We start from the raw sequence: 26,855 nt of genomic DNA, 5'->3' as shown, positions 1-26,855 counted from the left end.
ATTTTGGGCTTTAAAAAAAAGAAAGAAATTGGTTTATTCAGCAAGGAAGCATTAAAATTGATTTTAAAAATAATTAAAGAGTAATAGCTGTTGAAAATTCAGGTATAAATCTTATTTTAAAATATATTAAAATAGAAACCAGGTATTTTAAATTGTTATAATATTTCATATTACTGTTTTTACTGTATTTTTTTTTTTATCAAATAAATGCAACCTTGGTAAGACTTCTTTTAAAACATGTACAAAATAAATCTAACCATGCATTTCCCACATTTCAAAAGGTAGTTTATATGATGAGAATATAATAAAGACATCTCATTTGTGTACTTTTGTTTCTATAATTAAGATGTGATATATCTGAGGCCATTTGGGGAACCGCATGATAAGTACCTGCAGTAGCACGCCACGTTTCTGCCAAACTGCCAGCCTTGTAGCAAACATGCCTTGCATAATACTGCTGCCTAGTGGCTGCTACATATACATGCCTTTTCCTGCAGGGAGTGCAGGCACAACAGTGATGAAAGATTATTATGTTGCATATTTACAAAATGAAACGAGGAAGACAGACTATAAACTAATGTACTTAATGAACAGCGAATTCACAGTACAGTAAAAGAGTGCTAAGCTGGGAAAATTGTAGTTTAAATAAATCAGTGTGTTAGTCATATACAAAAAAGACAATGTGATTAATTTTTGCTTCTATACATCATGTCCTTGTATCTTATGCATGTATACTTCATAAAAACAAAACACTGTGTACAGCATAATGACTCTGAACAGAAGTTGTTTGGACTTTAAAATGACATTTCTGTTGTAGTATACCTGCATTTTCCCTCAAGGATGTTTATCAATCTATAAATCAGTTTTAACTACTTCTTAAGCCAGGCTTGTCATAGTTTAGTTTTTAATGACATCTTACAGCACAGTGAAAATTTTGTAAAAGTTTATGCTCATAATGGAAACGCTTCAGGTTTATGTTCTTTGTGACAAAACATGGCGTACTAAAGTTTGGGAATCATTATTAACAGAGATTGTTATAATAAAAGTAATGCATGCATTAAAAAGTGACAAGCTTAGACATGATATGCCTTTGATATATAATTGAAAGATCAGACAAAACTGTAGGGTGATTAGAAAGACCAGGCACTGTTAAGAGTGATCTTCAGAATGATCATCTTACTAAACTAAATGGCGTACAGTATGCTGTGTATATACAATTTTAAAAAAATGGCGTTGATGTAGGGTCTCCAACATGTACGAGGAGGAGGACTGTTAATCACGCCTCAGAGTTTTGTTTAGGATGAGCCCCTGGGGTCTCCAGTGGGATGGCTCGAGAGAAGACATGGAGGTACGACAGATGGACAGATCTTTATTTACACTGCCACCATTTCTCGCTCTGGTTTCTTTTTCGCCCTCTCCTTCTCCCGCACTGAAACATTACAAACACGTTTTCTAAGTATTTGCATACTGTGCACTTTATGCATAAGTATTTACTAAAGAAAAAGAGAAGAAAACACAGACCTGGCTCTTGCTCTGGAACCTCTGGTAGATCTTCTTCAGGCACCTCAGGAAGTTCAAGGTCAGCATCTCCCTGAGCGCAAACAGGAAATGTATAAGGTAGATGAAACAACAGCAGCTGACGCAACATCAGTAACAAGGGCTGTCAAGAGTGTGTTCATGTACACACCTGAGTGATGGCCTCCAGCTCTGCTAGCACAGCCTCCTCATCCTCTTGGGTCAGAGATCCCGCCAGCATATCATCAATTTGCTGCACACACACAGTCAACCAGGAATGAGGGAAAAACCACTTGTACAGCGTGCACAGTTGATTTAAATAGCAACAAGCACAAAAGAGACCCAGCGTGTCTGCGAGTGAGATCCAGCTGCCTCTCAGTTCTTCTAGATTTGAGGATGTAGCACATGTGGCGTAGAGTATAACAGATCATTATTGCCTTTTATGGCTGCTCATCTTTTTTTCTTCCATTTTGACACAAAGTTGATGTCAGTCGAAATATTTCTCTGGCATGTGCCCCTCGAATATGAGATGTTACATCTCAAGGGGCTATCCTTTCAATAAATTCAAATAACGATCAGTGAAAGATCATTGTGTTGCACATAACAATCTGAAGAGAAATCTATTAAAACATACAACTCCAACTGCAGGAGTACAGTGGGAGACTTTTTCATCTAAATCTGGAAGTGTTAGGATTTAGAAATATTTAAATGTAAAAAGTTTTTTATGAGAACTGAAGAAACATTATTATTAGGTCATAAATGAAATGTACACATTAATAAATGTGTGACATTGACCATGTGAGCGAATTTTTTTTTTTTAGAAAACATGCAAAAGAGAAGTATTTTTTCTCTTTGGACCCTACTGTATATCTAAATGTATTCCAATAAAGGGTCTTATGACTTTTACTGTGGCTGGTTACATAAACTGCTTAGACTAAACTTACAAGTTAAATTTTGAAAAGTAAAATGTACCTTCTGATACTCAATGGCATCATGTGTTTCATCCATGATCTTCTCCACGTCCTCTATGGACAGCATCTGGCATCAGAAAAAAAAAGAAGAAAAGGAATAGAGATATGGAGTTAAATTAACCAATACATTGTACTGAACATGGCCAATAATAACATTTAATTTCTCATTACATACCTCATGCATTTTCTTCAGGCAATCATTGCCAACTTTCAGTCCTTCAATGACTTTTATCTCTATTTGTGCAAATTCAATATCTTGAACCTGTAAAACAAAAATAGATCTGATTGTGATATGCATGAATAACGGCAGATAGGTTAAAAATAATAATACAGAAAAAAGGTGCAACCATGTTAAAACATGTCATATCTAACATTCTCAAGGTAAGATCTTTTTTATTTACCATCCGCTCCAGGTTGCTTATCTGATTTTCAGTTTTGTTCAGTAACTGTTCCTGGTAGCGTTTCTTCTTGAGGAGTAGGAGTGCTTTTCTGAACAAACAAACACAAAATATTATAAGGAAGATTCGGTTTGTTTGTTGTCTAGAAAACTAGACCGGCTAGTTCTACAAGTAACAAGGAGAGACATGATCACACTCACTCTTTCTTTCCATCTTTCAATAACTGTTTGGCCAGTTGTCTCTCTTTTTCCACATGAAAAGTGATCTTCTTCTGATACTGCTTCAGTTTATCTCTCTGCTGCTTCAGTTGCTGCTCACACACAAATAATAATAAAGAAACATAGAATGAAAGCGAAAACGTGACAAGATGTTACTTACAGTAATGATCCTATAGCAGAGCTGTTTTCTATATAATACAACATATATATATTGTATGTTTATATATGTACTTCTCTCGTAAGACTTATTAGCCAGTTAGCAGCTGTCTAACACACCAGCACAGCTCTGTCCTGCTCGGTCACCCGAGTTGCTTTCTTTTTCCCGAAAAGATTTCCCATGTCGATGCCGCATCCCCGCCACTATCTGTCCAGACAGGGGTGGTGTTTCTAAAATTTAGAAAATGGTAATTCCATAAGCCTCGTATGTCTGTAAGTCCATGACAGCAACACTGAATTCTGAGCTGTGGAAGAAAACAGCAACCTGGCCTACCGGAAGTCATGTACTTCAAAATAAAAGCCCTTTAGAAATAACTTGATTTATTATTGATAATAATAATAATTATTACTTCGAAATTATTACATTAATCAAATTGTTCCAATGGCCGTTATGTTTATATATATAGGCAAATATCCCACATATCTTTACTGTTCATATTTAGTACTGTCGGTGCTAAATAAAAGTATGGGTTAGGGTTAGAGCTTTAGGGACTTTGACTAGGCCTAACCTAGTTGTCTGTATAGACTAATTCACTGAGCCACACCTTTAGGTCAGCTAGCAACCAAGTTACTGATAATTCTGTGAAAATACTTTTTATATGCCACATTTCTATTTGTCCAAAACGTGAAAGTTAAATGTCCTCCATCATAATCTACCACTTCATCATGACCGGATGTGGACGTGGCATACAGCCTCAGTTCTTCCGGTGCGCGTGAGGAAGGGATTAAACGTCTGTCTTTCTGGTCTTTCCGTGAAAGAACGGTAGCCTTGTCGCGTTTACCGGCGTTTAGAACCGGAACGGCGTCCCGACGAATCGTTCGTTAACCCATCGAGCTGTTTATGAGGTGAGCTGTCAGATAGCGCTAGATATTTGTTATTTTATTTGGTTATTATTTCCCTGTCACTGCTAGCATAGCTTAGCACATTCAGCGCGAGCCGCAGCGTCAAGTCATTTATGCGTTTTATCTATATTTAATACATTAAAGTGACACATTTTGCTGTAATTCATACGATATAAGGGTTTATTGAGGTGAGATCCGTGTTGGCAGACCAAGTGGGTCATTTCCTGATTGTGTTTTAATAACCGGCAACGGTAAACATCTCAAATTAGCTTAGCAAGAGGTGAGAGAGTGAGTGGATTTAATGTCCTCGTACGCCACATAGTGATTTAAAAAATACAGTTATTTATTAAAGCATAACGTGTGTAATGTAATGTAATGGCCCAGGTAATAGTATGTTATTTACTTTTAATAGCACATGTGTTGGTGGTGTAATGCATCTGTTTGACTTTAATGTTATGATTTAGTTTCTCACGTTGTTTGACTTTTCTTCTACTTTGAGTTTCTTAATATCATGATATTAATGTATTTTAGTTGTTTCATTTTTTTATTCGCGTAACACGCTCATGTCCCTCTCGTTTGCTTACATTTTCCAAATTTGTGTGCATGAAAGTGAAAGCACGACACTGGTTTCCAGACACGTTAGAGTCTCTGACGTGGATTGAAATACGTCTTTTTTTTCTTCTTAAGTTGTCAAGATAGTTATGCTCACTTAAACTGAACAACTTTAATGCAAGTTTTTTGTGAAAATCCATTAAAAAGGACATTTCTCTTCGTGTTCCCCATAGTAAATTAATGGGTAACTGAGAAATGTTTTATTTTGATCTAGACCACGCCCCTTTTATTGACAACTGTATCTCTATGTTAATTAGAGGATCTTACTTTTCTACCATGCTTTTTGGTCAAATCCACAGATGGACAAGCAATTTTAGAGGCAGCTTGGTTGTTTGATCATCAGTGTCTTTAAGCCTTAGGTCATGAAACCAGTTGCTTGGGTTAAAAGACTTGCGACTTGAGTTTGAGTCTCAGACTTGAATTTCCACGTCTGCTGGTTTCCCTTTACGTAATGTCACCCATGTTGTGATCTTGTACACAACTCCGATGAGTATATTCAGGTCATGCAGCAGGCCTGTCATTTCATTTCAGACAGATAGATGGAAAATGAGTGTGTTTATCTCTGGAAGTCCTCACACATGGGATACTGTATACTATTACGGTATCCATTGCCTTGAATTATTCAACATATTATTCAAGGCTGCGTTGTGCTCAAGCTTCTCAGCTGTTACTATAAACCTGAGGAACAGTATTTTTACAGAAGATGTTTTGAAGTCTAGATATTTCATAATAGCTGTTGAATCTACTTTCCATATGCATTTGATTTCATTGTAACATCTGCTATTAAGAAAGCAAGTGTGCTTGCACTAATTGTGTCATTTGAGTAGACTACAATCTGCTTGTGTTTCATTGATGTTTGTGAAATTGATATGTGGGAGACACTATTAAACACTATAATGTTAACAGCTTCAGGAGTTACTTCAGTTCGTCATGAGTCTCAGATGTTTGGGATGGGTGTGGAAGTATTGTCGTCAGACATATGCTATGTTCTGTGAATGTTATTCGGGTGTGCTTTCTTTTGAAAATAGGTCATGTTTTTGTTGTCTATCATCAGTCCTCTTAAAGGAACACGCCGACTTTAGCTTATTTACCATATCCCCCAGAGTTAGATAAGTCCATACATATCCTTTTCATCTCCGTGCGTGCCGTAACTCTGTCTGACGCACACACCGCTAGCCTAGCTTAGCACAAAGACTGGAGGTAAACGGCTCCAGCTAGCATACTGCTCCCAATAAGTGACAAAATAACGCCAACATTTTCCTATTTACATAATGTGATTTGTATAGTCACAGCGTGTACAAATAACAAGGTCACTCCGCCCAAGTAGCAGTGCTTTGCCTTCTGAGAATGTAGTTCCCAGTATGTATATGGTTAGAAGATGGCTGTCTCATGTGACCTTGTTATTTTTACACGCTGTGACTATACAAAACACATTATGTAAATAGGAAAATGTTGGCGTTATTTTGTCACTTATTGGAGCAGTATGCTAGCTGGAGCCGTTTACCTCCAGTCTTTGTGCTAAGCTAGGCTAGCGGTGGGTGCGTCAGACAGAGTTACGGCACGCACCGAGATGAAAAGGGTATGTATGGACTTACCTAACTCTGGGGGATACGGTGAATAAGCTAAAGTCCCAAAAAGTCGGCGTGTTCCTTTAAGTAGTGTTATGCATATGCAGATTTTTTTTAAATGATCAAGGTTCACTTCAGGCATAGTTTAATGTTGACATGAAATCAAAATTTAACCTTTTTACTTTATTAATGCATTTTCTTTGATTTATTTGTTAATTAAAATACATAATTTCATTAATCACAACAAAATAACTTGTCTGGGTCTGAATTTCCTTTTCTTATTTGTCTCAATTGGCTGGCAATACTTACTATGCCATGTGGGCTGTTAGTTAATGCTAACTAATATCCAAATATGGATATTTTAGGCTACTTTTGTTAACCTATCTAAATTATTGCCAATGGTTAATGTGAAAGTTTCATGCCTGTTAACATTAATTTAATCAAATTAATGGTCACACTTCCAATTCTCACTATTAACTGACTATTAACCACGACTTTTGTCTCAAACACCTAATTATTGCTTATTAATAGTTAATAAGGTAGTTGTTAAGTTTAGGTATTGGGTAGGATTAAGGGATGTAGAATATGGTCATGCAGAATAAGGCATTAATATGTGCTTTATAAGTACTAATAAACAGCCAAGGCCCAATATCCTAGTAATAGGCATGCACAGAATTGGACCCTAAACTAAAGTGTTACCAAATTAATGATGGCGAAACCATCTTCAGGATGAACTTGACCTCCACGTAGTCTTCCATGATCCACTGCAAGCTTTCATTCACATCTGGCTCTATTCTGATCTGCAACATGATCCAATCAGTTCCCCTTTAATTCATTCAAATCCTGTTGTAATTTTTGTTGAAACTTTCATTAAGAAATGTGTCACATTATGCAAGTTAAAAGGGTTGCTAATGTTTACTTTAAGGGCGTTGATTTATTATTTGACCATAATACAACAGATGAGATGTAGGCCTACATTTTCCACTAACAATTCCTCTCGATTACTGAATCATATTTCACTTTAAACAGGGCTAAAGTCTATGCTGAAATGGGTTTTGCCATCATAAATGAATCATTTTGATTCTGATGCTTAAAATTAAAGTGAAATGCACATGTTATTTGTTTGCTCATCAATTTCCTTGTGTTGCTTGCTTTTAGAAATCCCAAAGCGTTTTTGGCTTGAAGAGTGAAAGAGCTTTTCGGGCAAATTTCTCTTTTTATGTCAACATTTGCTGCACTGGTCTGAGCTTAAATGATTAGTCGGGAGTTTTGCTGTGCCAGCAGTCCAGCAGCACATGTCTTTAGACCACTGAAAGCATCAGAGCGACTAACAAGACCTCTTAAGCACTTCTCACAGCAGTACCTCATAAATATAGATTTACTCACTCACTTTCTCCTTATCCTTTTTCTGCCCTCTCTTCAGAGTTAGGGATGAACTGAGAATGAATGTCAACCAGCAACCTCACATGGCCTCTCCTTATGGGCAGCCTCAGCCTGGGTATCAGGGCTACCCTCAGCCTGGCTATGGGGCTGGCCACGTGCCATCGGGATATCCAGCTCAGTACGCACCTTATAACGGGCCTGGTTCTGCCTACCAACAAGGTCCACCGCAAGGTAAGGGGGTGAAAGTACGATATGATTGTGACTGATTCAGAACAAGTTTATGACAGGTTATTATCATTTAATAGGGCCTTAAGGTCAATCTGTGAGATATATTCTTGTGTGTATTCAAGCTGTGCTTGTTCAGAGCACGAAGAAGAAAGTGACAGCCAGATTTATCCCTCCCAGCCTCCTCTTTTTACCTGTCATCTCCTGTTTTCACATTTTATTCCCATTTTTTACTTCTCTCTCTTTCTTGTATTGCAGGATATTCTCCTTATGCAAGCTTTCCCACTAAGACTCTTGCAACAAACTTAGTCTCTGACCTGTCCTCCTCCTCTCCTCTTGACCTAGGTAACTGGTTTAATTCTGCTTAGCAGCCTGTCTCTATTCTCCTCTTCTCTATTCCCTGCAATTTGTTATTGACTATATTGTGCGGGATGGCTGGGCGCTGCTTCACCTGTGGCAATGGAAAGAGCAGGATGCAGTCAAAAGCCTGCTGTGGAAAGCCTGCCTGATGATATTTACATCACTTTTGTTCCCAATAATATTCTCTTTTTACACTAGTCTCAGTACATGTTAGGATTGAACATTAGTATGTTAATCATCCTTACATGTTCATTGGGTGAACTTACTTTCCCATACAAGAATCAAGGGGGTTATTTGACTGCTTTGGTATATTTGTAATGCTTGTATACACAGTACAAAATTGACACTGGTACCAAAACCAAGCAAACATTCCCTTTATGTCTAGACAGAATTAGTTTGCACACATTTGGCTGGTGATGTAATCAACTAGTCTGGCCATCACCAGACCAAGCTCAATCTTTTATGATTGAACATTAGTCTGGGGAGTCTGCTCTGTATTTTCTACTGCACAAGAGGCGTGATCAACGGCATAGTTCAAATGACTCTGTACGCAATTAGATAGTCCTTCAACCAATCAGACCAACGATCCAGGAGACGTACTTTGCAGCGAAAACTCCAGGCAGGAAACGTGTGTACAAACGTGTTGGTTTGGAGCATTGATCAGCGGTTTGCAGAAGCAGCAATGGCATCGAGCGATTTTTGCAGGTTGTGCAAAAAAACAAAACATGAAAGTGAGTGGTATTTACACCCACTCGAACGATTTGTTTGCTAAACTAAAGAAGCCATTGATTGATCATCGTCGAGAGGTTAAAAGGAAATTGGATTGGATTAAACCCGCCAATAGTGCGCCAGGTGGATAAGCCAGTTTGGGATTGGTCCCCGCAAATTTGTAACGGGAGCAGGATAGAAGAATGTACAGGTTTCCAGCCTGAGCTGCAGGGCGAAATCAAATCGCCGGCAGATCGGCCTGGGTTTACCCAGTCTAGTAATCAACTGCAACAAATACTTTTTAGCTTTTGGCCTGTAATGATTTTTTTCTCATCCCCTTCCGTTCTGTTTAGGTCCCACATTTTTACATGTTTAAAACATGTCTTTGTCATGAGAAAGTGTGAGAGAGAAAGAAAAAATGACTAAAGTGTAACGACAAACAAGTCTATATTATAGACTGCATTATTTGCTTATATTAAATGCCTTTTGTTGCTCACAGATAATCATAAAAGTTTGAAATCAAAAGTGTGTTAAGCTTGGGACACACCAAGCCGACATCAAAGAACTAGCAGCGACAAAAGTTAACTGTGTTGTCGTCTGTGTCTGGGCCAAAAAGCTGCGCTTGAACACACCAAAAGGACTAAAGACGACTCAACTAGCACGTGTGTTCTGCGCCTGCGTGTAAGTACATGCCTGTCTATATCAGCAGGTATCAATAGTCTATTTTCGTCATTCAAAAAGGGAAACCGAAACTAGGACTGCAGATATACAAACCGTAAACAAAATTGCTCGACATTGTCCGATGGCCGAACGTCGGCTTGGTGTGTCCTGGCCTTCACTCGAACATTGAACTGTTTAATTATTTATTGTCTCTCCTCCTAAAGGTATGAGAGGACCCCCCACTTCAGGGGCACCACCTGTCTCAGGTGCCCAGAACTATTCTCAGTTTGGGCAAGGAGAAACTCAAAATGGACCACCTCCGATGGGTGCTCCATCACAGAGGTCAGTGACCTGTCATATTAGCACATAACCATGTTCCTTCACTCTTTCCCTGTTACCGATTTTTTACCTGGGTTGTAAAAAATGGGTTATAAAAAATTTCCCTTCGATGCTTAATGAATGCAAAGTGAGCTATTTTTCATGGTTTCTCTGCATTGTCTTGTCTTTGATGTTACTTTAATTGCTCATTCAGGCCTCCAGTGTCTCAACCTTACACTCCAGCTGTGGTGAATCTCTCTGGTCCTCAGCCCCCGTACGACCAGCAGTTTGGAGCTCCACCTGTCAGCATGCAGCAGATGACCAATCAGATGGCCAGCATGCAGGTTGGCTCCACTGCACCATCCCCTGCAGGCCCAGGCTATGGTAAATAACCTTTTTTGAAAAATGTAACATCATAAAAAGATTTAAAGCATTGCAGTGATCAACAATTTGTTCTTTTTTTTCTTTTCTTTTTTCTAGCCCCTCCCTCCGTATCCCAGGCTCCTATATCCTCTGCCTACACACCTGCAGCTCCTCCCAATTTCTCACTCACCTCCACTGCTCCCACACAGCCTCCGCCTACTGAAGCTATGGCTCATGCTCCCCCTAGGTCCTACTACGGAGCTCCACCTCCTGCCCAGCAGCCTTTCCCAAATGCTGCCCCGCCTTTCTCCTCCACTGGCCCCACTCAGCCCCAAGCCCCACCACCTGTTTCTCAACAATCCTTCTCTCAAGTTCCGCCTGTCTCTCAGCCTCCGTTTTCCACAGCCCTGCCTCCAGGTCCCACCCAGTCATATGGAGGCCCACTTCCTCCAACACAGCCCTCTTTCCCAAGACCTCCACTTCCCACCTCCCAACTCTCCAATTTCCCTGGAGGACCACCACCCGCCTCAACTCCATCTCAGCTCCCAGGAGGCATGCAACACCAACCACCAGTTTCCCAACCCTCACCTTACCACTCAGGTCCACCTCCAAACACTACTGGGTTTCCACCACAAGTTGGTGCTCCACCAAGGCCTCCCCTGGCTGGAATGCAAGGTCCTCCAATGGCATCACAAGGGCCTCTAATGGCACAGGCTAATCATGTACCCCCTTCACAAACGGGCATGCCACCTAGTCCTATCAATGCTGCCCTGTCAGGGCCACCACCACAGCCAGGAATGCAGGGATATCCTCCTCAGCAAAATGGTGCGCATCATTGTTGCTAACTAAAAACTATTAAAAAAAATGAATGTGACAGTTACATGTCAGTGTATTTAAGGAAGCTATACAGGTTTGGAACTAGTACAAATTATAATTTTTTTGGGTGAACTAAATTTTAACAACCCTAATTAATTCACAAGACTTTGATTTTTGTGAATTGATTTGCCTATGATATTTTTTCCCTACCAGGTGCATTCGGGCAGGTCAGAGGTCCTCAGCCTGGCTACGCAGGACCGTATTCTGGGCAGCCAAATTATGGAGCGCCACCCGCTGCACCTGCCCCAGCACCAGCCGCCCCGAAGAGGCTTGATCCTGATTCTATTCCAAGCCCGGTATGAACAGCTCAGATCTGACACACACACAGTCAAAAATCACTGTTCACCACACCTTTGTCCCACACATCTACTGTGTTAATTTCTCAAGTGTGATTTTAACAGGGCTTTAAACAAAATTAGTTCACTCCTTGCAGAAACGATATTTTAACTTTCCTGTTCATGCATTACTTCTGTAACATTAACGTTCCAAAAATGGTTTTATTAGAAAAAAATACTGGTTAATAAAAAATGTTTTACCTATACTTTAATAAGTACATAGTTTTCTTCACTCAAAAAAACAATCCAACAATATATATATATATATATATATATAATTTAAAAAAAGTTTTTATTAGTTTTTATTTATAAAATATATAAATCCATCATTTTCAGTACTAATGCACTTGGATAAACACTCACTCACATACGCACAGTCATACCCTCAGTATGTAATAAAGAATATCTATGTATATAGATGTGATGTGGTTGTGTTAAGAAAGGCTTCTGGAGTCTCCTGTGTCTGATGTGCATGCACTATGGTGGCTATAATTAACAACAACAACAACATCCAGATTCATAGATTTTTTTTTTAAGGCTTGAAAAATCTGCACGTGCCACCTCGCAATAACTGCACACATGTCTCTTATACTGCCTGCTAAACAGTTTGATTAATCATCAGTAATTCTAGGCCTGGAAAAAAAAACAGAGGAACCATAACTGTGGTTACACTTCTGTTTATCTTCTCTGCTCTCTCTCTTTTTCTTTTGTTTTGGATTCTCTCTCTATCTCTCTCCTCTCTTATAATTTGCTGACTAAATTGTTAAAATGTAAAGCAAGCCTGTGACATGCCGCCTGTGCAGAAAACAAGACATAGAATAGACCCAGACGCAATCCCCAGTCCAGTAAGTGCCTCGTGTCTCTCTGCTGTTCTGTGTTGTTATACTGTATCCCGATTTCTCCGTTCCTTACTCATAGGGATGCCAGTGACTCTATCTAGATGAATATTTTATGCTCTGTTCTTATGGAGCTTACATGATAGCTCTGTGCAACAGACCAACTTCCTTATTGAGATGGACACGCATGTATAACATGAATACTTAAAGCGATAGTTCACCCAAAAATGAGAGTAGTCAGCATTTACTCACCCTCATGTTGTTCCAAAACGATGACTTACTTTCTTCTATGCCTTTTTTTTTTTTGTTCATACTGTGGAAGTCAATGGTTTGGTTCCCAACTTTCTTCAAAATGTATTCTTTTGTTTTCCACAGAAGAAAGTTAGTTATACAGCATGAGAGAGAGTAAATAGTGACACAATTTTCGTCATTATTTTATCCATTTAAATCAATAGATTCTTTGAATGATTTTGGATAATTTACTTGTATTTTATAATGTTTAGAGCAGTCATTGGTACCCACCCAAAACCATTCCTATCAACACTCCCGCATGCTATATAGTGACCGTGTGTGCATGACTGGCATGTTCTTATTTATGGTTTAATAGGCTGTCTCTAATGTAAACATTATGGCCCATCATTTAAAGGAATATTCTGGATTTTTGCAGAAAATAAGCTAATAAAAATAAATAAAAAAAGTGCAAGAAACTGCATTATCAAGATAATATTTACCAATAAAAACAACATCCCAACGAGTGGGCTTGATAACCACAGACCTTATTTCAGGCATTTAACCAAGAACAATTTGACTTTGGGACGATGGAAACGGAAGTTAAAACATACTAACTCGTTTCTGAGTTTTCGAACTCATTCCTGTGGCACTATATGCTCTTGTTTTGTAAGTCTATGGGACTGTTCAATAATATTAGAGCCAAACAGATTGAGACAGCATGTATCAGGTGCTGTTTATTAAGATGAACTTATTCAACCCTGAATATTCCTTTAATCTGTTTTAGATGATCAGATGTGGCACTAAACTTTTAAACTTGCTGATCCTGTTTGGATCAGTTCTAAATTATGGGCATTAAGAGGTTTATCAGGTGTTGGGTTGGGTTGGGTTGTGTTTGTTCATGAATAAAGGTGTGTCACTCTTTCATAGGCGGATGTTTGTTCTCTCAGATTCAGGTTATCGAGGATGATAAAGCAAACAAGGGAAGTGAACCTTTTACTACAGGGGTCAGAGGTCAAGCCCCACCTCTTGTCACCACCAAATTCCAAGCTAGAGATCAAGGTAAGAATAGCGAATGGATACATTTAGTGTATGTTTGGAATGGAAAACTAGCGTTAATATACTTACTAAATTCCTAACACTGCATCTTTTTTTTTTTATCATAAGTATAACAATAGGCTTTATTTCACGATATTACGGGTTTGAATAAAATATGCATTATATTCATCTCTTTAAAGGGAATGCGAGTCCACGCTACATCCGTTGTACAGCCTACAACGTGCCCTGCAATGCCGACATGGCGAAACAGTCCCAGGTGCCCCTGGCTGCTGTCATTAAACCCCTGGCCACTCTGCCTCCAGATGAGGTAAAAGGCCAGATATGAATGTTGTTTATTGCCTTGAAAATGATTGCAAAAGGGCCTGTGGGTAATGGCATGTCATTCCTTTTTACTGGCAGTCACCACCATATCTCGTGGATCATGGAGAAAGTGGTCCCATCCGCTGTAATCGCTGTAAGGCCTATATGTGCCCGTACATGCAGTTTATTGAAGGTGGCCGTCGTTTCCAGTGTGGCTTCTGCAGCTGTGTCACCGAGGGTTAGTCATGCTCCAGGAACACGTTTATCATGTTGAATTCATCTTAATAAACATCTAATGGTTTTGTTTGTGTTCTCCTTTCACTCTTCTAGTGCCTCCCCATTACTTCCAGCATCTGGATCACACAGGGAAGAGGGTGGACTGCTACGACCGACCGGAGCTCTCAATGGGCAGTTATGAGTTTATGGCTACTGTGGACTACTGTAAGGTAGAGTATAAGTTCCAATCGTGCCGCTACAATCTGTGCTGATATGTGTGAGATTGCTTAATTAAATATTATTTATTGACAGAACAACAAGATTCCTCAACCGCCAGCCTTCATCTTCCTGATTGACGTGTCCTATAATGCTGTGAAGAATGGAATGGTGGGAATCGTGTGCCAGGAGCTGAAGACACTGTTGGATTACTTGCCCAGGTGAGAGTTCAAAGTTTGAATCATCAGAAACAATTACAAAAGTCTGTTGAGAGAGTGTTTTTGCATGTACAAACAGTATCATTTTGACATTGTCTATTTATTGTTGCTGCAGAGAGAATCCTGATGTGGAATCAAACATTCGAGTTGGCTTTGTCACCTACAATAAAGTGCTTCATTTCTATAACGTGAAGGCCTCCCTTGCCCAGCCACAGATGATGGTTGTGTCAGATGTGGCTGACATGTTTGTGCCCCTACTGGATGGATTTCTGGTCAATGTCTCGGAGTCCAGGATGGTTATTGAGAGGTAGGCTTTGGTTTTTGTACGCTACCATTCAAAATTTGGGGGTTGGTAAGATCAAAATACAGTAAAAACAGTAATATTAAGTAATATATTACTGCAATTTAAAATGATGATTCTGTGGTCCTGTGATTGCAAAGCTGAATTTTATCAGCCATTACTCTGGCTGTCATTCTCTCATGATTCTGATATGCTGATTTGGTGCTAGAAATAAACATTTCTTATTATTTGTGTTGTGCTGCTTAATATCTTTGTGAAAATCTTAAAACATAAAAAAAAATCAGGATTCATTAAAGAATAGAAAGTTGAACAAATTAATTTGTACAATTATAAATGTCATTAATGTCCCTTTAGATCAATTTAATGCATCCTTGATGAATAAAATGAACAATTTCGGAAATATTAAAGGCTTTGTACCTGAATTTTGACCGTCGAAGTGGATTGATTATGAAAATGTTTGTTGCCCTCCAGTTTGTTGGATCAGATTCCTGAGATGTTTGCAGACACGCGGGAAACTGAGACTGTGTTTGGGCCTGTTATTCAGGCCGGGCTGGAAGCGCTCAAGGTATGTGATCTTATTGCATCAGCACAAGTTTCATAGTCTACAGTGAGTGTACATCATCATATGAATGTTAATGATTCCCGCAACTCATTGTGGTTCACCTTTTCGAGATGTTACATGGAGCATTTCGGAAAAGTGTAGTGTTATTCATGGAAGAATTTTTTGTTTGTTTGTTTTTTTGGCTTGAGTATTTTGTGTCTACCCTGAGTGCAAACATTCCGTTATAATGACATTTCTGTTTTGTCATCTAGGCTGCAGACTGTGCTGGAAAGCTCTTTGTTTTCCACTCGTCTCTTCCCATTGCTGAGGCTCCAGGCAAACTGAAGAACCGAGAGGATAAGAAACTAGTGGGCACTGATAAAGAGAAGGTACCATGACAGTTTCCTCTCAAATCTCTACTGCTCATTACATTCTGTCTGACTCTGAAAGAAGCAATCTTGAATATACAGACAGTGGCAGTTGAAAATGTATTGCCACCACAGAGACTTGAGAACTATGGGAACATTGTAACATTGATTCTCACACACTCAAAGAGAGAGCGAGAGAGTCTTACATACCACGCAGAATGGACGTTCTACATGTAAACAATATTTGTTGTATTTTCCTCTTAAAAAGAATGGAGTTCATTTGAAATTATTCAGCCTTTATGAGCAAGCAGAAACTAATGCAATCTCATTGGCAGTTCGAGCGAACGCAGACAACGTTATTAATATTCATGAACCCAGTAGCTCATCAATCCTTAGTGCGGTTTATATTGTTATTAATAGAATTCGCAGTAGTATTATTATTTTATCAGTATTATTGTTAGTTTTTTACATTTCAAACTTGTAATTGATTTGAATTATTATTGTGTGATGTTTTTCAGTACAGTTGGACTAGGCCTATTTAAACATTATCTGCACATTTACAGAAGAAACTGCAGCTTTTCCAATTTATGCAAGGGCTGGTGTTTGGATTTTTACTGTGTTTTTTTTTTATTCTTTTATATAATTTATATATTATAGGAGCCTATTTGATAATCGGTATGTTTTACTTTAGATCAATGTTTGTGTTTCTGAGGCTCTCAAGAATGCATGCAGCTATCACTTGTAGCCAAAAACAGTGTTGAATGGTACTATATTTATATCGTGATTAATATCGTTATCGCAATAAATACCAGTAATATTGTGATATATTTTTAAGCCCATATCGCCCATCCCTAATTGTAACAGGAGTTTTTTTTATTGTGGTATTTATGAGGATGTTTTTTTAGGAAGACCCTCTCCTTTCGACACATCCTGAAGTTCCTCCTATTTCTTTTGCAGTCATTATTCCAGCCACAAGTTAGTTTTTACAACACCTTAGCCAAGGAGTGTGTGACGCAGGGTTGCTGTGTGGACCTTTTCATCTTTCCCAACCAGTATGTTGATGTAGCAACGTTAGGGGTGGTCCCCACTTCAACAGGCGGATCCATCTACAAATACACCTACTTCCAGGTAAGTGAGAACTATACCACCCAGTTATAATACCATACATGACCAGATCAAAGAAATCTACATAAACAACATGCATTGATTATTCACACTATGGTTTATTTCAGGCTTCGACTGACCAGGAGCGTTTCCTCAATGACCTGCGGAGAGATGTGCAGAAGCAGGTGGGCTTTGATGCAGTGATGAGGGTCCGCACCAGCACAGGTGAATATACAGCTCTATACACCAGATTTTTTTTATGTTATTGTTTGATTTTTCTTCATCCTGCCATTTACTTACCACAATATATTTATACACTACCATCCAAAAGTTTGGGGTTGGTATGATTTTTTTTAAAAGAGTTTAAGAATGAAGTTTCTAATTCAACGTTGCATTTATCAGAAATGCAGTAAAACAGTTTTAAAATATTATCATTTTAACATGTAATTTATTCATATGATGTCAGAGCTGAGTTTTCAGCAGCTTCAATGTCACATGATCATTCAGAAATCATTCTAATATGCTGATTTGGTGCTCAAGAAACATTTCTTATTACCATTTCAGCACTTTGAACTTTTGAACGGTGGTGTAAATCCCCTCTCATTATGACAGAGGTGCTCAACTTCAAAAGCCAAGAGGGCCACTTTCAAACCGCGACAGATTTATTTGTAATTGCCCCACAAAAAGCCCAAATTTATAAACGCGTAATTTTATGATTTGGTTTGTATCACTGTTCTTTGGTCCCAATTTTTTTTATTACGTATTATTATATTTATTTATTACACAACTCTCAAAGACATGATAAAGCCATTTGACCTTCATCCACTTCCTGTTTATTTATTACATTTTTATCATTGATTTAAAATACTGGCATAAAGGCTGAGTTGAACTTGTGTGCGGTGCTGTGGCAGGTATCCGGGCAACCGACTTCTTTGGTTCCTTCTACATGAGCAACACCACAGATGTAGAGCTGGCAGGACTAGACTGTGACAAGACCGTTACCGTGGAGTTCAGACATGACGACAAGCTCAGCGAGGAAACTGGAGCTTTAATGCAGGTGTGTGTGTGTGTGTCTAGTCTTGCACACATATGTGAAGTGTCAGCTACACTGAATTCAGTCAGCTCAACATTTAATCACCTCAGCTGTGCTGACCTTTTTGTCTGTACTTTTTTTTTTCTTCTTGCTCTCCCTTCAGTGTGCTGTTCTGTACACCAGCTGCAACGGTCAGCGACGGCTTCGGATCCATAACATGGCAGTGAACTGCTGCTCTCAGCTGGCAGACCTGTACAGGAACTGTGAGACTGACACCATCATCAACTTCTTCGTCAAATATGGTGAGGGAAACCACACACATCCTCTTAAACCGATTGGATCAACACCTTCTCACTGCTTCCTGCAGTAGTATTCTATGGGCCACCTCTGTTATATCGTTTCGTTTTAATTTGAACAATTCCGATTCTGCACATCGATTCCTATTTTCAATTCCAATAAGGTAAAAAAAAAGAAACTTGGATATCATTTACATTATTGCAAAACATTTGATTGTAGCTGAAAACCATAAATAAAAATCAACAGGCTAAGGAACACTTACACAAGGATTTAAAAATATCAAAGCAAAAACAACTAGCCTAACTAATATAAATTTCAAGCATTATTAAAGACAAGTAGACACTCAGTAATGAACAACTGAACAAAGATATGATTGAAAAGTGTTTTTTAAGATTTTCAGGTATTCAGGTACAGAAACCGAAATCAAATGTAAAATAACACTGCACTTCATAAATAAATTACACATACATTACAAATGTAGTTACAAAAGTGATTAAGAACCGCGAGTGACTTTTCTCTGTCTTTAGTTGTTTGATTAACGTTACGGCAGCATGAATGCTGTCACTTTAAGAGCTGCACAGATCCATTTATACTGTTACACATACATTTTCTTTGTCAACTGTTTGTTTACTAATGACATAACCGACTGTTTACGAGGATATTTTGTCATATTTTTGTGTGTATTTGTCCATTCAAGTGCAAAAAGGCACGGAAGAGAACTCTGTTCATCATCACGCACTGTACAGTATGAGAGGCAGCTTTCGCTTATTCTTGCGCTTGAATGATTTAAAGTCATTAAAATGCACACAAAAGAATCGATAAGAGGAATTGAAATTAAGTATCTGATTCCAGACCTTAAGTATTTAATTCCAGAATTAGAATCGATTTTTGATTCCAAACCCTATTTAAGATTGTTTTATTTTGCTATATTTTATTTATTTTCTTTTAACTTTTTTGTAAAAATGTTGGTTTGTTTTTCATTTTGGTTTGTTTTTAGTTTTGTTTTCAAGAGGGAAAGTTCCCTCCTCCGTCTACACACATCTTTTAATAAAACTAGACTGCAAAGTCATGAGTCAATTGTCATGATTGATCGTCATAACCATCAACACCTACATATTCAGCAGCTTTGATGGGCATTATTACGCATTTCACATGTTAGTTAATCATAATATAGGTCATTTTCTTTTAAGAGTCTTAAAGGTCCAGTTTAAAAAAAAAAAAGTATTGTTCTGGGACCATCTGAATTAATTAAAAAATATATATTGTTATATGTGTTTGCAGCATATCGGAGTGTACTCAGCAGTCCTACCAAGAATGTACGTGATAGCCTGGTGAATCAGTGTGCACAAATCTTAGCCTGTTACCGCAAGAATTGTGCCAGTCCATCTTCAGCAGGACAGGTGAGTAAAGACAAATACTGTTTCTAATGATTTTATATATACACAAGTTACCATTCAAAAGTTTGGGGTTGGTAAGAGTATTGTTTTTGAAAGAAGTATCTTATGCTCACAGAGGCTGCATGTTTTGGATCAAAAATACAGTAAAAAAAACAACGTAATATTACATTTTAAAATAAATATTCTGTTTGAATTTATTTTAAAATGTATGTGATTTATTCCTGTGATGCAAAGCTGAATTTTCAGCATCATTACTCCAGTCTTCAGTGTCACATGATCCTTCAGAAATCATTCTAATATGCTGATTTGCTGCTCAAGAAACATTTATTATTATTATCAATATTAAAAAACATCCGTTTTTCCAGGATTTGTTGTTATAGAGACTCCAAACCTTTGAACTACTATTCAAAAGTTTGGAGTCAGTAAGATATTTTTATTCAGCAAGGATGCATTAAATTGATCAGAATTGACAGTAAAGCTTTTTGTTTTAAATAAATGTTGTTCTTTTTAACTTTTTATTCAAAAAAAGTAACACGGTTTCCACAAAAAATATTAAGCAGCAGAACTGTTTTTAACATTGATAATAAGATATGTTTTTTTAAGCACCAAATCAGCATATTAGAATGATTTCTGAAAACTTATTCAAACTTTTGACTTGAATGGTAGTGTGTGTGTATATATACATATAATTAAAATATTATATACTGAAAATATATATACACACATATATATATATATATATATATATATATATATATATATATATATATATATATATATATATATATATATATATATATATATATATATATATACATATACACACACAGGGTTTGAAATTTACTTTTTCACTCACTATTAAACTTGTTACCAGCCATTCAGAACATCTACTAGACAAAACATAAAATTCAGAAATAAAACACATCATCAGAGTCACAGCTTAGATTTAAATATATTTATTATTAACTCTGATTCTGAATCATTGTATTGTTTTCAGCTTTACGACAGTCAATACTTTGTGGATACCGTTCAAATAAAATAAAATGGAAATAAAAATAAAAACAAAATTCTCTGTGACTTCTCTTATCTGCACCTGCACGTGGCAATAAATACGCTAGGGTGCTTTTTGCCCAAAAGTCTTGGACATGCGGCATTTATGAGAACGGTTTGGAAAAAGTAGTCTCTTAATTGTCTCCTAGGGCTCTGGCGGCACAGCAGACGGGAAGCGCCACACCGCAGACATCTCACAGGCAGGTTTATTGCACACCGGTCGCGTCTTTCTGTACTCGCGTTCTCAAGTTCAATGCGGCAATCCAAAACATTGACTCTAATCACAATACAGGAAAAAGTTCACTTAAAGAATGAACAGTGGCGTCGATGAGTTTGAAGTAAGGTATTTGAAAAAACAGAGAAAGTGCGATGTATATCCTAGGGCAGGGGTGGGCAACTTCGGTCCTGGAGGGCCACTGTCCTACAGAGTTTAGCTTCAACCCTAATCAAACACACCTGAACAAGCTAATCAAGGTCCTCAGGATTACTAGAAAATTACAGGCAGGTGATTTTTTCAGGGTTGGAGCTAAACTCTGTAGGACAGTGGCCCTCCAGGACCGAAGTTGCCCACCCCTGTCCTAGGGTGAAGTCAATACGTACATATATTTGTCCTAAATCGTTGTATTTTAATGGAAAACTATGCGAATGACGATGATTAGAAAACAATGTGTTGGAATTTCAAAGACGTGGCGCTGCATGGGGTTTCTCTGTGTGCGACCCTTTTTACGCATTGTTTTGCTAATGTTTGAGGCCCCTTTTAGGTGAAGGGCTCTGATAGCGATGCCATGCAAAGTGACGGAACATAATTTATGAATTGTAACCTGCCAAATTGGGTAGTGTAATCCCGCCACAGTGGATTTTCAAACCCTGTGTTAATTTCAAACCCTATTTATATTAGGGCTGTCAACGTTAACACATGCAATTAATTAAAAATAATCCTTAAGGCATTAAAATAATTTTACGCAAATAAATTACTGAAGCACATAAGCACATTTTTCAATCACACAATCAGTCCAAAACAGCGCTAAATTCCGCTAATGTAAAGAAAACCAGGCTTATTACATCAGAGATGGCAGAGAGAACAGTGATTCACTTGCGGCCATTTTCAATGAATCCATTCCAGACTCATATTTTGAGCGTGAGCCCTAACTCACTGTGTGAAATACAGACTTAACGGAACGTCAAAAAATTACACAGCTGAATGGCCAGATGATACGCAAACTACGTTTCTCGGCTGAATAAAGCAAACCAGCGTCCTCGCTTGTAAAGTTTTGATAGATGCAGATTGTAATCAAGGTAAAGACGATTGCGGTGACGTACAGGAGTGGTGCAGTAAGCATGCGCGAGTCCGTTATATTGATGTGCGTACAAACAGTGTATGTGTGCTCTCGATGCACTGATCGCACATTGTATTCATGCACAATGCACAGACACACATTTCACTACATTCAGTACATTGTTTCCACACACATTCAGGATAATGTTTTTATCTGTCTTGTGTGTGTTGCTGTGTTTAGTAATTCTGAATGGATCCCTGTAGTAGGTATATGGAGTCAGTCAAGGTGGATAGTGTTTTTTTTTTATCTCCATGTGGTCTTGATCTGTATCACAAGCTTTATGCTGTTGCACTGTACACACACTGTACACTGAATTCTGAAAAGTTTTTTTCAGATTTTTTTTTTTCATGGGTGCTTTGGTGTGCATATATTTATGAACTATATGGACTCCTTATATCAATTTGGATCACGTACCTTTCTTTTAGCATCTCACTCTGTGTCCTCCGCTATTTTCCATGTGCGTTTTGTCCTTAGAAATGGGTTATTCACTACTGTAAAGCAACATGACTGGCTGATTGTTTTCCGGTCACAGTGCGCAGACGCGACTAATCGTTAATCAAATTGATTGTTTTCATTATCGATAATAATCGATTTGACCAATTCGTTTTTGCAGCCCTAGATAGTTTGCTTTGCTGGATATAGCAAACGACGACAAAATAAACAAGTTAAACAAGATTAGTGAAGTAGGCCTATGCGATTAATCACGATTAAAATAAATTGTGTATATTTACCGCTCTCATATACATCTCAGTAATTCTGTCATCCTACATTGTATTGATATTTTCTTGTCTATTTCTCTGTGTACAGTTGATTCTACCAGAATGTATGAAGCTGCTGCCCGTGTATCTGAACTGTGTGTTGAAGAGTGACGTTCTGCAGCCCGGGGCGGACGTCTCCCTGGATGACCGGGCCTACCTGAGACAGCTGGTCAGCGCTATGGATGTGGCCGAAAGCCATGTGTTCTTCTACCCTCGGCTGCTTCCGCTGGTGAGAGACAAACACAATAATATCACCCCATTTGATATTGTAATTTAGCTGTGATGGTAACGTTCTCGGTTTCTCTACAGCAACAGCTGGATGTTGAGAGCATGTCTCTGCCTGTGGCAGTGAGAGACTCGGAGGAGAGACTGTCTAGGGGAGGAGTGTACCTCTTAGAGAACGGATTGAATATTTTCCTTTGGGTGGGGGTCAATGCCCAGCAGGAGCTGCTTCAGAACATCTTTGGCACAACTGCCTTCAGCCAGATAGACCCCGGCATGGTACGACGCTTTATTAAATGCTATATTTAAAATAGAATAAAACGCATGCATATTGTCCATAAATCATTTGGTTTTTACCTCATACAGAAGCAGTTTTATAGCTCCACCTTATGAGCACATGAAACTTTAACACTTTACCCAAGATACTTGAACTATTTTTGCATGCTAAATTTTCGTCTTTAAAAATGTTATGTGAACATTGGCAATTTTTATTGTGTGTTTTGCTGGTTTAGGCCTCTCTGCCGGCTTTGGATAATCCTTTTTCAAAGAGACTGAGGGAGATTATCGAATCTGTCAGGGCACAGCGCTCACGATACATGAAGGTAAATACGTCACAGGGCTTGATATTATGCCTTTGCAGATTTTTGTGATTTGGGCAGCTGAAAAGATTGTTTACTTTTCTGAAAGCTTAGATCATTTGTGTGGGTTTTTTTTTTTTTTACTTCAGTACAATAAAATTATTAGCAAAATGAGATGAGCATGGGGAATATGAAGGCAAGATAATCCAGGAATTATCCATGACTTTGACTAAGGGGAAAAGGGGAGGATTTTCCAGTCCAGATTAATGTTCATCTGTGATTTATTTCTCACTACTGGGTCACTCATGATTATAGGGTGTTTTTACACTCGAGTCCTCCTTAAAATAACCATATTTAGACCAAAAAAAGGAACTAAGCATGGAAAAAGAACCTAGCTTTCTTTCACACTTTCCATGATCTCTTTCTGGACCACATAGCCATGCTGGGGATTTAATTCATTCATTTATTTTAATGGGTGGGTTCTGGAAAATAATAATTGTTGTTTTGACTTATTTTGTTTTACTTTTATGTAATAATTTATTTTTGTAATTTTGCCACTTTGTAGTAGGCCTACAACTGCTGCTAATGTTCTTTCCTCCATTAGTGTACTTGCATTATTTTTATTTATTTTTTACTTAAGAATGAATAAATTTGATCTTCGTGTTGTCTTTCAGCTCATGGTGGTGAAACAGGAAGACAAGCTGGAGCTGATCTTCAAGCACTTCCTGGTGGAGGATAAGAGCAACAACGGTGGGGCCTCTTATGTGGACTTCCTGTGTCACATGCACAAGGAGATTCGTCAGCTCCTGAGCTAGGAGCATCGGGTCCACCCTCCTCCTCCTCCTCCTCTTCCTCCTCCTCCCTTGGCTCTGTACTCAGAAGCGCTTTAACTTTTTATTTAACATTATAAACAAAATCCCTTTGCCCATCATCTTCTCTTCCTCAAGTATAATCTCATCCACCCAGACTCTTGAGGAAGACGCCACCATGTAAAGGAAATGTTGCTTCGTCAGATTACGGTGTTCTTTTGGTTTTAGTGGTGGGAGCTTTGACCCGACCTTCTCCTCCTCTCTTTTGATGGCAGGCTTGTGAGACTGTGTGATGGGAAGCAGATATGCTGTTATTACCGCTCTACAGCTGATCTGGGATCAGGTTACGTAGCTTCAATTAGAGCTTAACCCACTTTGTGACACGAACATCTTCAGAACAGCTACCTGGTTTTAGAGTGTGCTTGACTGTGACCTTCGATGCTGATTGTACTGGGTGTTTTGACTGTGAGAAACACTAGCACTGATTGATGGCCTCTAGGTACAGAGGGACAGAAAAATAACCGCATTAGAAATTAATCTAGACCTACTCGGAATACAGTGAAATGAAATCCTTCATCCTACTCCAATATGAATCGAAAGATATTTTAGAACAAGTTAGATTCATTTCTACCCGATTATTTGTATTTTTTTTTCTGCTTAAGTTCTGTTTCCCTTTGATTTATCGCTCTCAACCTTGGCCTTACTGATCGTGTCTCTCCTTTTTCATCCGTTATTCTGTTTATCTTGTCTAATTTTTGTAATTTTCACCTTTTTAATGTGTGGCGAAAAACCTAATAGACTCTGTGGGAGTGTGAAGTGTGCTGTTAATCAATCAAAATGTCTTTTACTCTGAGAAAACATTTGAAATAAAAGTCTATGCATTAACTTTATCTTTGAAAGAGAGAGGGAAAGCTGTTCAAGAGACTGACAAATATTATCTGCACGCTTTTTTTTTTCTCCTTGCCATCACCCTCATCCACCGTAAGACGGAGATACGCCTAAAACATATACGTAAGTGTCGTTTCTTCCGACGGATGCCCGGACAGGGAGTTGAATTTCAGATGAGCCTCTCGGGAGGATGGGAGTTGTCAAGATGGTTCAGTAATTGGGCATACATTACAGAAGCATTCTGGCATTCATTGAGTTCCCTTTTAAATTCTCTTCTTTTCTTTCTTTTTTTTTTTTTTTTTCTTTACTGTATGGTCTGTTAGTAACCTGTATATTACATGTGCTTGATCATCATGCATCAGTTATGATTTAATATTATGTTCTAAATCTGTGTGAAGGCTTATGGTTTTGTGCAGGTGGAGTCTCTCTGCTCTAGGATATTAATCTTTGTGCAATGGAAGCCTGTGTTGAGAGTGGAGTGTGGGACTCATTAGAAACTGACCATTTCTAACCGCTTTTCCAAGCGAGCGACGTCAAGCACATGTGGAATTGTGACCTTAAAAGCAATCAACACTGAATACCTTGTCATCACATTTATTACATGTACAGAATTAAAAATCACATTTTAAAAAGGATGTCAAGCTAGTGTGCTTTGTTGAATCTTTAATTGAACTGCAAGATGATGTTTGGACGAGCTGAAGAATGATTCTTTTCTTGTCAGTGCTCTTAAGTCTTTTACAAGCTCATCTTAGTCCTTTCAAAGACTTTCTGAAATATATCTTTATCTCTATCCAATATTACAGAGCTCTTTTATATAGATGTGTGTGTGTGTGTGTGTGTGTGTGTGTGTGTGTGTGTGTTTATTTATTGGAGGTGTTATCCTAGTGAGGTTCTCTTTAGAACGGAGGGATCAGCCTTTTAGTTTTTTCTTCCTTTATTTTGTTTTTGTGTTTGTCTCTAACCCATATTTGTTTATGTTGGCCATATACTCCTCAATGTCTTTCTTGTTGCATCTATGCCTCCTGACTGCAAATAAATAACTATATAAATTCATTGATTGACTTGAGTCCTGCCCGTACAAATTCAATTCAGTTTCTTAACTGGATTCGGGTTACAATTAGATGGCCAGATGTTGCAGAAGTGAACATTGTAATTTCAAGTATAAGAATTTAACATCCTGGCCTAATTTTTATACATCTGTTTTGAATGAGGTAGATCTTGTGTTGTGATCTCTGATCTTAATCTCGGCTCAAAACACATGCATCAGACTAGCAACAAAAAAACAAAAAACCTAAGCTCTTATGTAATGGAAGAAGTCAGGCTTAAGAGGAAGTGATGTGATGGTTGCATTAAAGGTGTGTTTATTAATGCCGTTCTAGTTCTGAGTAGACCTATATGTGTAAAAATTGTTAAAAAAAACACACAATTTTGGGTTAAACCCCACGAAACCGACAGAGAAAGACTGGTATACACATTGCATCAGTGTGTGTCAGGTTGAGAATTAAAGACATGCCAACAAACACTCCTCAA

At 38.2% G+C, this 26,855-nt stretch overlaps 2 protein-coding genes across 3 annotated transcripts; one reads left to right on the top strand and one right to left on the bottom strand.

Moving 5' to 3' along the window:
* Positions 1 to 565: 565 nt before the first annotated feature.
* chmp6b (charged multivesicular body protein 6b) lies at positions 566 to 3,614 on the bottom strand. Its single transcript, XM_084435218.1, has 8 exons — positions 3,379 to 3,614; positions 3,085 to 3,194; positions 2,888 to 2,975; positions 2,662 to 2,748; positions 2,488 to 2,553; positions 1,688 to 1,768; positions 1,522 to 1,591; positions 566 to 1,429 (listed from the first exon to the last, which is right to left on the bottom strand). Exons 1-8 carry the CDS (start codon positions 3,439 to 3,441, stop codon positions 1,374 to 1,376), a joined length of 621 nt encoding a protein of 206 aa, XP_084291344.1. The 5' UTR covers positions 3,442 to 3,614; the 3' UTR covers positions 566 to 1,373.
* A 404-nt stretch (positions 3,615 to 4,018) lies between these two features.
* On the top strand, positions 4,019 to 25,957 carry sec24c (SEC24 homolog C, COPII coat complex component). 2 transcript variants are annotated; one of them, XM_084435216.1, is made up of 24 exons: positions 4,020 to 4,164; positions 7,765 to 7,955; positions 8,208 to 8,294; positions 9,902 to 10,019; positions 10,210 to 10,379; positions 10,476 to 11,183; positions 11,388 to 11,530; positions 13,584 to 13,695; positions 13,872 to 13,999; positions 14,092 to 14,230; positions 14,323 to 14,438; positions 14,521 to 14,645; positions 14,758 to 14,949; positions 15,415 to 15,508; positions 15,757 to 15,873; positions 16,810 to 16,980; positions 17,085 to 17,181; positions 17,868 to 18,013; positions 18,153 to 18,291; positions 19,568 to 19,686; positions 22,878 to 23,057; positions 23,138 to 23,329; positions 23,563 to 23,652; positions 24,303 to 25,957. In XM_084435216.1, the coding sequence occupies exons 1-24, from the start codon at positions 4,160 to 4,162 to the stop codon at positions 24,441 to 24,443; spliced, it is 3,720 nt and encodes a 1,239-aa protein (XP_084291342.1). In that variant the 5' UTR covers positions 4,020 to 4,159; the 3' UTR covers positions 24,444 to 25,957. The 2 variants fall into 2 exon arrangements, with proteins under 2 accessions (XP_084291343.1, XP_084291342.1); XM_084435217.1 differs by lacking the exon at positions 8,208 to 8,294 and having other exon boundaries at positions 4,019 to 4,164.
* Positions 25,958 to 26,855: the final 898 nt, after the last annotated feature.

This window comes from Rutilus rutilus (assembly GCF_951802725.1).
Source record: "Rutilus rutilus genome assembly, chromosome: 16".
Lineage (NCBI taxonomy): Eukaryota > Metazoa > Chordata > Actinopteri > Cypriniformes > Leuciscidae > Rutilus > Rutilus rutilus.
The sequence above is the reverse complement of the archived record's forward strand: the minus strand, read 5'-3'. Positions and strand labels throughout refer to the sequence as shown.